Source organism: Mugil cephalus, chromosome 21 (assembly GCF_022458985.1).
Source record: "Mugil cephalus isolate CIBA_MC_2020 chromosome 21, CIBA_Mcephalus_1.1, whole genome shotgun sequence".
Taxonomy (NCBI): domain Eukaryota; kingdom Metazoa; phylum Chordata; class Actinopteri; order Mugiliformes; family Mugilidae; genus Mugil; species Mugil cephalus.
This window is the reverse complement of record NC_061790.1, coordinates 8,781,902-8,794,127: the sequence shown is the minus strand read 5'-3', so window position 1 is coordinate 8,794,127 and position 12,226 is coordinate 8,781,902. Positions and strand designations below refer to the sequence as shown.

Below are 12,226 nucleotides of genomic sequence, written 5' to 3'. Positions count from 1 at the left end.
AGACCACAGGTTTGGCCCCGAGGCTGTTGACATACAGCAGTGATGATGTTAACAACTGCTGCTTGGTTGGAGCAAACATCTGACGGTGTCTGCAAATCACGGACGGCGCCACAACGCCTTCAAAGCAACTTTGTGATACTTTCATTTCCTCCAGGTGTGTGGGTGTTGCACAACCGAATTACTCATAAGCTGAAAAAATTAGATGGCCGCATGAGTGCGCATGTGTTTGCGCAAGTCGAATTTCGCTCGCCTGCGTCGACACTTCAGCCATTCAAAATTGAGCTCTTCCGTCATTCTAGCCTACGAGACCAGAACAGCATGCATGGCCATTCGTTTGGCTTCGGACAAACTGGTGGTATTAGTCTCTGACAACCTGTCAACTGAGTATTTGTTTTGGACCATGTAATATAACAACAAAGCTGCTTGGGCTGGGTGTTCATACCAAAAAAGAGATGCTGCGTCATTTGTTTGAATTTTTTTAGGGTGACCAGACGTCCCCGATTTCTGAGGACAGTCCCTATTTTGGATGACCTGTCCCCTTGCTAAAGCTGCCCCCCCAAAGTGTCCCCAATTTTAACTTTTTATGAATGAGAAAAAAAAATGTTGCACACAGACTACAATCATTACGGTAACCAGTTGCGCTGCTATTGGAGAATTTTTGAAAAATGCCGTGATATACATTTTTTTGTCATACTGCCCAGCCCTGAAGGCTGCATTTGGGAGGACTTATAAAACTCTTTTACAACAATGTCTCATTTCTTTTAAAAAAACAGTTGAAACTTATAAAGTTGAGAAATCCATGGGCAGCATCACCGCCATACAAATGATGGTGTTAACCACTGTGATTTTTCCTCACCGCGCCCGACAGAATGAGAGAAGGAACATAAAGCAGTAAAGAGGTGACAGTGATATATGGATCCTAACCCAGTCCCAAGGAGCACCATCCATGCAAATGACCAGATAAACAGAGGAAACAGGCACACACAGAAAGAAAGCCAAACACATGAATCAAGCAGGGCTAAAAGGCCACCGCAAGAATTCCACCAACGCTATTGCTATTCCAATTCACAAATTACTTTGAACGTTTGAAAACTAAAACTTAACATCCCTGATCTCCAAAAAAAAAGTAGCAACCTAATTCAAACAAAAAGAGAACAAACTTACCACTTCATTTAAAAAAGCAGGGCACCACTTCCTGTGTTAATAGCCCAGAATTTAGCAAGAGGAGGAAATCCATAAAATCCACAGTTCCCTGACCACATTCTCACGCATGCAAAGTCCAAAATAATATCTGTGCCCCTGTGCTGGCAGATACAGACGCAGCCTGTTAGTGAATTCAGCACGGAGGAATGAGGGAGTGCTTGGAAGTGCTGTGTCGCACAGCTTGCAGAGAAAAGGCGTGTTGTGCGCCGAGAACAATCCCAGCATTTGAGCCCCTCTGACCCTGCCTTGGCCCCCAAATCACTAATGGCCAGCCCTGGAATGTGGGCTCAGATCGCGGGGGTAAGACAGATCACCAAAATAAAAAAAAAGAGAAAAAGACACAAAACTAAGAGCTGTAAACATATTAGCTTCAAAGAATACTATACAGCCAAGCCTTTACAAAGAGAATATGGGCAAACAGAGACAATCAAAAGTATAGGAATTTGGGAATGACCTAATTCCATTCCCTGGGGAGGAGAACGGACAGTTTGTGACACCCAGAGGCCCCAGCAGAGTAGAAATATTTCCTGAAGTCGCCAATTTTAGAACTTGGGGGCCAAGGGAGATTCGGAGCTCCCCCCTTTTCTGGCCTTGGGGAGGGGTGCAGAGTCTTCCCCTTTACTCTCTGTCTCCCTCGTTTCCGCTACGCCTGCAGCACTCGCCTCCAGAGCCAAAACTGCGCGCTCCTCCACACAATACTCCTTTAGTACGGCGACTCTTCAATCCTCTCTCATGTCTGTAAAGTCCCCAATCAATCAATCTTCCTCCCACAGGAAGTGAGCAGCTGGCAGCGGAGGGGTAACGCAAGGTTTAACAGACTGATAAGGCTGATCAGCATATTCATGTGGAATTGGTGCACTCACATCAAAGAGCCGGGGCTGCAGTTATGTATGGCATAATTGACCTATTTTTCACGTAGAAGGAAATCATCAATCATTACCCAGAAAAAAAATATATTTAATAGGGACCCCTGACGATGCGGGAAAACTACTTTTTCATGAGTACACACAGATTTATTTCACATTTTTCACAGATTTACACATTTGGTTAAAGTTCTGATTTCCTTCTGATTGCAAACTATATAAACTACTCAGAGAGTGTTCACACCTGGTATTAAAATGTGTTTTCACATGGTTCCTCAGCCACCGCTTGAGATCTGATCTCAGTTTTGTGCCCTGTGTGCAAATAAACACTGCTGAGTGTGCGTCATTATGAATTATACATATTCTGGGACAAACTGTAAAATTTCTGCAAACTGAAATCACACGTTATTAATTATATATTTATCCAAGCCCTGACATTAGGCTTCTTTTTAGAGATCTGCACAAAGATTGGATTAGAAGTGAACCCAGAAAAAGCTGGTGTTTGAAAAAGTGAATAAACAGTAATAAAGTTTAAAAAAAGAAAGATAAAAAAATAACTGATACTTAACACAAAGCATTTTTAAAAGATTCTTATTGCATGCGGTCGAATGTGTCAATGTTTTTCAGGCAAAGGACCCCCATACTGATGGAGAGAGATTTAGTAGGGAGGCCCTACCAACTATATGTGTTCTATATTAAACTCAGCCTAGTGCTATTTATAAATATACATTATTATTATAATTTTGTATTCCATATTAAGCTATCCAAACAATACACAGGTTTGAATATTAAATTAGTAGGATGGCAGTAACGTCTTCTGCCTCCTTTCATCCCTTCACTAAAAGATGTTTATCAAAAAAAAATATATAAAAAATGTCTAATCAACCAAAGAGTTTGCGACCCCCCTGCAGTACCTCCAAGGACCCCCTAGGGGTTGTGGACCCCCTGTTGAAGACCTATGCCCTACACTGCCTCCAAAGAGATCAGTTTGGATCCCTTATGTGCATCATGGGTGTGTTCATATGGGTTAAATGTGATCATAACTGAGATTGTTTTTTGAAAAAAGTCAGTACATTAAAATACCAAGAATACCCATGTGCAGGGTGTTATTTTCAGAGAACGTGGAATTTTAGTGTTTGGATAACTCACTTCCTGTCAAAAATGTAAAAATAAGTGGGTCAGTATATGAGACTATGCGGTATTATTCTATTCCTGTAAACGTTAGAACAAAACTAATAAAAAGTCATCGTGCCCACAGTGAAGACTGACAGGCATCTTGGCTGACCTCAATTTAGAAAGAAATAATATGGAAGCATACGCACATACACACACACACAGTCGAGGGAACTGACTGATTGTCACCAAACGCTAAACAGGAAGCGATAGTCTGAGCCTCAAAACTGTAAAGTATCCTTTCAAGAACTTCAACTCCCTTAAAGCTGAGCGGAGGACGTTGGAGGCCTTCTCTCCGAGGATCACAGCTGACTAAATCACAACTAACAAAGTCTTCGCCGCAAGCGTTTCGGGGTGGATTCTGTCTTCCTCTCCACTTGGCTTTCCACAACTTGCAATTACAACTAACTGATGTAAACAGTCCTGACCTAAATTTCCATGAGACAATTTCCCTGTCACTGCAGCAGCCAGTTATGACTTAGTTGGGACAAGTTTTAAATGAGATGCCCATGACAGGATTAAGCTGATGAATAAAATATGGAAGAGATCTTGCTGCAAATTGCATATCTCCCTGTGACAGGCCCGGAAAACTTTCAGAGACGACACCAACTATCAGGACGCATGTGACATGGTGGAGAGAATGTATGTGCGAAGGTGGATATATTGTATTCGGGCCATTGAATGAAGAGATAGAACGATAGATAAAGGAAGAGGAAGGAGAGATAAAAGTTGACTGAGGTACTTTGACATTTGGAAACACAAAACACACGCAGCTGATTAAAAGAAATGCTGCAGGGTCGTTGGCTGAAAAAAATAAACTCACTGGTGAGAGTGTTAAGAGAGGCATAGCGAAGGGGACATGTCAAGGTTTGGGAGGAGTGGGGTAATGGGGGGGGGGGTACTTACGTTGCAGTTGGAGGACTGGTTTAGATTGGGTGCAGATCCTTCAGTCCACTCAGCAGTGTCAGTGCTGCTGGACTGTCTGCTGAGCTCATACTCCTTCAGCTACATGGAGAAGAAGAGTTTAGAGAGGCAGAGGAACAGGGCGGGGACACCCACTCTCACCCAGCATGCTACGGTACGTCTCTCCTTAATGCTAACAGACCAATGAAAAGCGTCAACAGAGATAATTCACAGTGACACGGTGGCATGTCTACTGCAGCCTGAGACTGATGGTCATCAGGCAAACAACCATTCAGACATCCTATTTGAAATTTTAAAATGTCCCTCCCTTAATTTACTTTAAAATTAAAAAAGAACCTTCCTATTGTTACAAAGAAGTCTTCTTATTTTTACAAGTATCTTCTATTATTACCACAGCATATAACTTCAACCTCACTATCTCACAAACGTTCTTATATAGAAGTTGCTCTTGTTAATGGATCAAGAGTATTTGTTTTTTTTTCCTGTGAGCTCATATGCACTCACTGTCTATTTGGTATAAGTGATAGTCAGAGACTGGGCTACGTCTTAGTACTGGTCAGTGTGGTGTTGGTACGCTGTATAGTTCTGTGTTATGGTCTCCACACTGCCATAGTCAGCAATCCATTATTATGATGATGCTGCTAATCCTGTGCAGGTCACAGGGGGCCTGGCATGTAAACAGAAACATTCTTGTTGTAAACACGCTAGTTTTGTTATGGTGGCAGAAACCAAACCCTAACCCTAACCCAAACCCCAACCCCAACCCTAACCCTAACCCTATCACTAACCCTGTGCCTTTTTTACGTGTGTATAACATTTTGCCATTGACATCTGTCTTAACGAGCTGATATAAATGTACTACATTTTTAGTTCACTGCATTTTACATATCTGTATGGGATCTGTTGAATAACAACACTGGACGTGAGACACAAAACACACAAAGATAAAGACAAGCACAGCAACAACACACAATCCACAAAGGCTGATCTTTGATTGGCTGATTGGTTTGACTGAACGCCGCAAAATCAACGGTCTGGAAAGAAATTGTGGGATGACAATTAACATCTGCCTTGTGGAGAGCACTCCAGTTCTGAAACGCTGCTGGACAGTCATGCTACCCATGAGCAAGGCATTTTAAAGACTGTGACTGACAGGAAGGGAAGAGAGAGGGAGGAGAGGAAAAAGAAGAAGAAGGAGAAAGAGGAAAATAGAGAAAAGCAATCAAGAGAAAATTGATTGAAAGCGCAAGAGGACCGATAGGAAAGCCAAATGAATATCCACCATGTCCACCTAGAGAGAAAAACCACAATGCACCACAGCATCCCCCCGACAGATGGGGCTATTGAGTTACTACAACTGCCAACCTCGCAATCATGAGCTGAACAACACACCCACACACACTCCAAAAGCTCCCACCCAAAAAATCCCCAGACTCCTGAACCTCTAGTCACACCAACTGGTCTGGAGTTTGTGTGTGTGTGTGTGTGCGCAAAAAAGGACAATTCAGAATTAAATTATAGGGCCTTTCAAGGGTTAGTAAGAGTGAGTCATTTTAGTAAGCCAGAGATATTCTGGAAATATGGAGCACGACAGGAGGGAAGCTAGAATCTAAACCAGGAGGAGGTGAGGGGATTTGGAGGTTGAAGGGAGGTTATCGACCGCCAGTTGTGGGATTGAGGGTTGAGGAGTGGGGGGAGAAGAGAAGGCGAGAAATTAGGCAGGGGGTTCCTACCCGAGCCAGAGCTTCCTCCACAGTGATCATCTTCTCTTTCACCATCATCATGAGCTGGATCCGCTCTTCGTCGCTCATGGTGATCTCACTGGCCACGTAGCCAATGTCCTCTCCTGATTGGGGTTAAAGGCCAAAGGAGCGTAAAGGGCAGAACACGAAGTGACGAATGTTCACGAAATCGGATCTGAAAAACACGGACGAACCTTTGGATGTCTGTCGCGCAACAGGCTTGTGCTGGGACTTGCGGAAGTTCTGCCAGAAAGATTTGTTCTTCTTCTTACTGTCCCACTTGCCTGCAGGAATGAAACAATGAGTGAAATTACATAGAGACAAACATGCACCAGATACACAAGCCTGCCATTACACTTTATAGCTTCTGCCCACAAGAAAGATCATTCTGAGTAAGACAGGCATTCTTGGATGTGCTTGGATCCTCTGCCAGCTCAACTTGACCCTTCTTTCATACCAATAACATTGTCACTAGACCCTCTTCACCTTTTGCGATAAAAGCTTTTTGTTAAACTTCTTGATTGAGCTCTGAGAATATGTGTTAAATGTGGAAAATGACATTTGAAGTGACTGGTCTGAACTTGAAAATGCATCTGAATTTACCTCCAGATCCATCTTCAGAGCTGGACTTGTGCAGAGACATTCTGGATGGGGGAAAAAGTAAAAAAAAAAGAAAAAAGGAAGAATTATTATCACAGAAGTACAAACTGTCATTCTTATACTCCAACCTAATTGAGAAGCCCCTGGAAGCCTGTATGAAACACGGCACAAAACCCCAAACAAATTGGTTCAAGCACAAATTTAATGTCCTCTACAGTTTCAATGAGCTGGGATGCAGTTCTCTGCTGTGACCACTTGGGGTCAGTGATGGTACTTCTGTAATTGAGAGCGAACCAGGCTCCTGAGGCTTGAGAGGGAGAAGGAGGAGAGGAGAGGGAATGTGAGGAAAGGGGAGGAGAGCCCCGCCGCAAAAACAAGTGGGTAAGATGAAGATGGTGGTAATGCGAAGTGTTTAAGAAGCAGTAAATAAAGGAGAAAGGTCAACGGGATAAAAGAAAGAGCAAACAAGCATGCTAGTGAAGAGGGGAGAGTATGAAAATCAAGGGAGAGAGGAATAGAAGGAAGACAGGAGGAGGAGGAGGAGGAGGAGAAACCGCAGGGCAGACTCAGCCTGTTTGTGTTTCCACTTCCCTCCACAGGATAGACAGTCACGAGGAAGAGGGAGGAAAGAGAGAAGGAGAGAAACTGAGGGCGAAAGAGATGGAAAATAAAAGAAAACCATCCCCGACATGTGCGGACACCGATTTTAAATAACCAGAACTAACGCAGAGAAAACAATTTAAAAAGCCTCCTGTTAAACATGAAGTCCATCATTCAGCTTTCAATCAAGAAGTCACGTGTGAGCAGCTTCGCCCTGTTTTCTAGCACGTTCAGCAGCACGTTGGAGCTCGGCCCTTTCTGACTCTGCCTTGTCCTGGAGGGGACCACATTAAGCAATCTCTTTCTGTCATATAATAGGACGAGGTAGAGAGGTGCGCGTTCAAAGAGGCTGCTGAAACTTCACAAAAGGAGAAAAGAAGAACGGGCTGGGCAGGCTGAGTACGACGATAAAGACGGAAAAAATCTCAGAAGGAAAACACCTTCAAGGTTTGTCTATAAGCATTGGAGTGAAATGAATATTGGTGTCTGCATGCTGGAAGCAGCCTTGCCTTTCCCCATTTAAGAGGAAATCAATCTCATGGGGAAGAGTCCTCACAGATCTAATCATTTAATCTCTCCACTAAAAGCATAACTGTCTGAGCATTTTACTGTCTCTCACATGCTCACTTGCGCACGCCCTTTCTGAATTCATCCAGTCGCACATGTGCATATAGCCGCACAAAGAGCCGTGAGCCGCGCACAAAGACAGGTGGCTGCAAATGAGCCGACGTGAAAGCGCGTGACAGGATCAAAACAAGACGAGCGGGTCACTTTCCTCTCCGGTGGCTCCGTGTCTGTGTGTACATGCGTGCATGCGGGTACGTATGTTTGTTCAAACATGGCTGCCCTCTCTTGCTGGAATGGGAAATCTTCACACGGCTTAAAGCCCCGGCTGCCATGGCAACGTAATGAGATGCTAATTGAATGGAGGCCTGTATAGTTTGCCCCTCCGCTCATCCCCCTCCCACATAGGCTAGGGCCAAAGCTAATGCTAATAGAACTCACTCAATGGAAGCTTTTCTGTGGCACTGATGCCCCCCCCCCCCCCCCCCCCCCCCCCCCCCCCCCTCCCTCCGCGCTCTATAAATTAACCTCCCGTGCAGAGCGCGGTGGCACGCACTCACACACATCCGCACGCTCACACACTTTTGAGGAGCTGAATGTCTTCCTAAGTGTGTGTCAGTCCAGGCATTGTGTGGCTGGGCAACTTAATTGGTTTAACCTTAAATCTTTGGCATGCCTTTCTATTTCAATTCCGTTCTTTGCATTAGTAGGAGTAGGAGTAGCAGAGTAAGAGACACTGAACTGCTTTTTATCTCACAAGTTTTTCACTCGGGCATTATATAAAGTGCAGTGCTGTAACCCAGAATAGGTAAAAGTTGCTTCCCATGATAACATTAACATTATAAAATAAAGTCCTACAAATGTTTAAGACAGAAAGAAGCACAGACATTCACTGATCGAGGATAACAGTATGACCACCACCTAATATTGTGGGGTCCTGTGGAGTCTGGCAACACAATGTTGCTAATGGGGCCTTTGGGTCCCATGGGTTGAGGGGAGGGGCCTCTCTAAATCATCCCACAGTTGCATCAGTTTGACACAAGGGTGTGCGCATCCATGTTGGAACCACCATGCCCTTTTTTTTTCTTGCACAGATACCGCGACGCACACGTGCATTTGTGCGCAGCGACTGTTCTCTCGCGCGGCCACGAGGCTGGCCACCTGGAGCAAAGCGATCCCCGGTGTGCTTGTAGAAACAATGAAAGGTGACAGTGTGACGGTGGTGGTGTGAACAGGAAGAACAGGGGGACGGCCTCTTCGGGGGTCGCCTGTCACAAAGGTCACACAGGAGAGGAAAGCAGAAGGCCGTGTAGCAGGAAAGCAAAAAAAAAAAAAAAAAAAAAAAAATCGCACAGACAGAACTGTCTTCGCACACTAGTGCTAAACATGCTGACGAAGCGCCGTAGTTTTTCCACCGCGTTGTTCTGGACAAACTCTACACGTGGCAGTTTGCAAATCCGCCTGATTATTGCGCAAGCCTGGCTCCAAGCAGCACCGCTAGTTTTACCGTCAGCGCCAACAATTTGCGCACCCGTGTCCGTGGCACATGCACGCTTTCGTCGCGACCCATTTACCTCTGCTGTTAACCTTACCGATAAGCTAGCTGCCTCCTCTCCGCAACAATGCAATCAATCGCAATCCAAAACAGGAAGTCCCCGGCTTGAACTCTTGAGCTTTTCGAGAGCGCTCCGTCATCACCTCTGGCACACCAGGCATAATGGGAGCCGTGCCCACTTCTTGCCAGGAAAGTGACAAGGAGAAGGAAGGGGGGTTCTGGGTAATCTCCTCCTGGTTACCATTGTCCTGCAGGAAGGTGATGATGGGGTGTCTGTGTCTGCGCGCGTGAAACGTACGAGCGTGCCTTTTGTGCGGCTGTGAGGAATGCATCTGAGGAACGGACGAGGCTTGTCTATCAGTTTTGCCCGGGTGATGATAAATCACTACCCGAAATCCATTCACCGCGGTGGAAAGTGGACAATGGGAAGTGTAATAGAACAGAGGGAGCGGGGTGTCAGAGAGGAGAAAGAAAAAGCAGCTTCCGAGGGTCTGGGGGATCGTGTCCATTAAAACTTTAAAAAATTAAAAAGTAAAAAGCCCTTCGTTTCCAAAACTTCACACCAGAAATAGCTCTTCGCGGTGAGCATAAATAGGACGGGAATACAAAGCAGGTTCGGCAGAGATTAACCGGAGAGTCGGGCTGAGACAAAAGCGTGAATTTTTATGAGAACAGAGATCTGAGAGAGACCATATGAGGCTTGAAAGACAGAGAGGAACCGGGCTGACTTGAAGAAGAAAGAGAATATAGTACAGCTGGGGGCTCTTTTGGGGTCTCGCTCCATCTCGGAGCGGCAGAGACGTCATTCGAAAATTTGGCATCTGGTTCCCATCATGCTCAGCGTTCGTCTATGCAACATATACAGCCATGGGAAAAGCGATCATGTCTGTGGTATGCACTTCCTCTGCCGCACGTGTTCGTCACGTGAACATGACAATTCCGCAGCGGGTCAGGCAGGGGTGATGGACAGAAATATATACATATACATATATGTATTATATAATATAATATATTATATATATACATATATATATATATAATATACATATATGTATATAATATATATTATTATATACATATATATATAATATAATACATTATGTATATATATATACATATATTATATATAATATATACATATATATATATATACATATACTATATGTATATATATATAATATAATATATATATATATATATATACAATATATTATATATGTATATATATATATATATTATAATATATATATATATATATATATATATAATATATGTATATATATATATATATATATATATGTATATATATATATATATATATATATAATATATATATATACATATATATATATACATATACATATATATATATATATATATATAACAAGGTTGATTCTTTTTAGCCTCTGGTGCAGCAGGTGTTAGATCTGGTTACTTTCTAATCACTATTGTTGGGAAACGCTGCTAAAGGAGTGGCGTTTCTTGGATTCATATATATTCTTGACCTTTGGACTGTCTTCGCCGAGACCAAACAAACAGGGGCCAAATGTGTGCGACTGCCACGGATTTAATTCTGTTTGACAGCAGGACATTTAGAAAGCTGTTCTGCAGACCAGCTGTTTCTGTTTTAAGTGCATACAACACCGTCAAACTGCGATTTCACCTCAGGCTATGGCAGAGAAATTACATGCAAAAAAAAAAAAAAAAGCGAACGCACGTACTTTAGCATTGCAGGAACCAGCGAAAAGGAACCCCACCCATGCCCAGCTCCATCCTGCTCTTTTGCTCATGCTCCTTTTGCCGTAATCTTTCGGCCATCACCCTCCTCTGTCTCCCCCTCTGTACCGGCAGGACACAAAGGCAGGAAGGAAGCAGAGACGGGCCAGAGAACAGAGAGTGGCTGCTGAACTGAGCGGGTCAGCCAGAGGAAGCAGTCGCTGGGCTTCCTTTAAGCACCGCTGGGATGTGACCAAGGGAGCAACGGCATCATATGTTGGATGTGTATGAATGTAGAGGGCTGGGTGTCTTTATTCACCTCTTATAATATATGGATTAGAAAAGAATTCCTAACGCACATGCGTTAGACAGCGGCTGCTGGTTTTGGACGACACGCTGAAAGATAGGTTCTAGTTAGCTAAGCTGCCCCTCTGCAGGTGAAAGCTTCATAATCACATTACAGACCATCTTGCGATCGAAAGGAAACTCTTGGACTCTTGGTATCATTTCCCCATTTTTCGGAGGACGTTTTTTTTTTTTTTTTTGGTTTGGTGTGTTTTCATGCGCTTTTATATCTAAACGGCGTCGTCTGCGGTCCAAATGTTAGAGCCCACAGCTGTTTCCAGTATATTTTTGTAACAATTAAGAGCAAAGGAAACAGATCGGGGGGGGGAGGAGTCGTGACACAAGATTGATGCATGTTTTCATAAAAACGTCTGCATTTGCTTAAAAGTATAGAGACTGTAAACCAACCGGGTCTGATTCCAACCTGCGTCCTTCACTGCGTTGTCATCCTCCTTACTCTCTCATTACTTGCTCTCTTTCTCCACTATCAAATAAAGGCACATAAACATAGCTTAAACTGCATAAGTCTAGACAGAGACAGATACGCAGCTTGCAACTGTAACATCTGCCAAGGCTGAGTCTGGGTTATTTATGTCTGTGCGCCATATGCAAATGTGAATGTGAATAGAAATCAGCCGTGGATCTAAGAGGTATTCAAACCAGTGACTCTGCAGTCTTGATATTTTCCTGTGTGACTCTTAATTAAATCCAACAGCCGTCGTCGCACATTTGGCGCGTTCACCTACAACCAGTGGTAGCTGAATCTGTGTCAGACTGCTCGCTCACACCTCATTTTTAAGCTGTGGACGGGAGGCTGCGTGTGATCCGTGTTATTGTGTTGCGGGCATGTATAGGGGTTGATGTGATCCAGACGCAGCCTGCACTGCACATTGTTTGGAGTTGCAACAGACACGCAGTTCAACCCAGGCACGTTTCATGCT

General features: G+C 43.9%; 1 protein-coding gene across 7 annotated transcripts in view; it reads right to left on the bottom strand.

The window, feature by feature from the left end:
* sash1a (SAM and SH3 domain containing 1a) overlaps positions 1-12,226 on the bottom strand; it is a 155,486-nt gene that overhangs the window by 17,429 nt on the left and 125,831 nt on the right. For 6 of the 7 annotated variants that reach the window (XM_047573818.1, XM_047573822.1, XM_047573823.1 and 3 more), the window contains exons 5-8: positions 6,509-6,549; positions 6,100-6,189; positions 5,897-6,009; positions 4,146-4,244 (exon numbers count right to left, since the gene is read on the bottom strand). In XM_047573818.1, coding sequence (XP_047429774.1) covers positions 4,146-4,244; positions 5,897-6,009; positions 6,100-6,189; positions 6,509-6,549 — 343 coding nt within the window. The remainder of the gene's footprint in view (positions 1-4,145; positions 4,245-5,896; positions 6,010-6,099; positions 6,190-6,508; positions 6,550-12,226) is intronic. The other variant, XM_047573819.1, reaches the window with a different exon arrangement.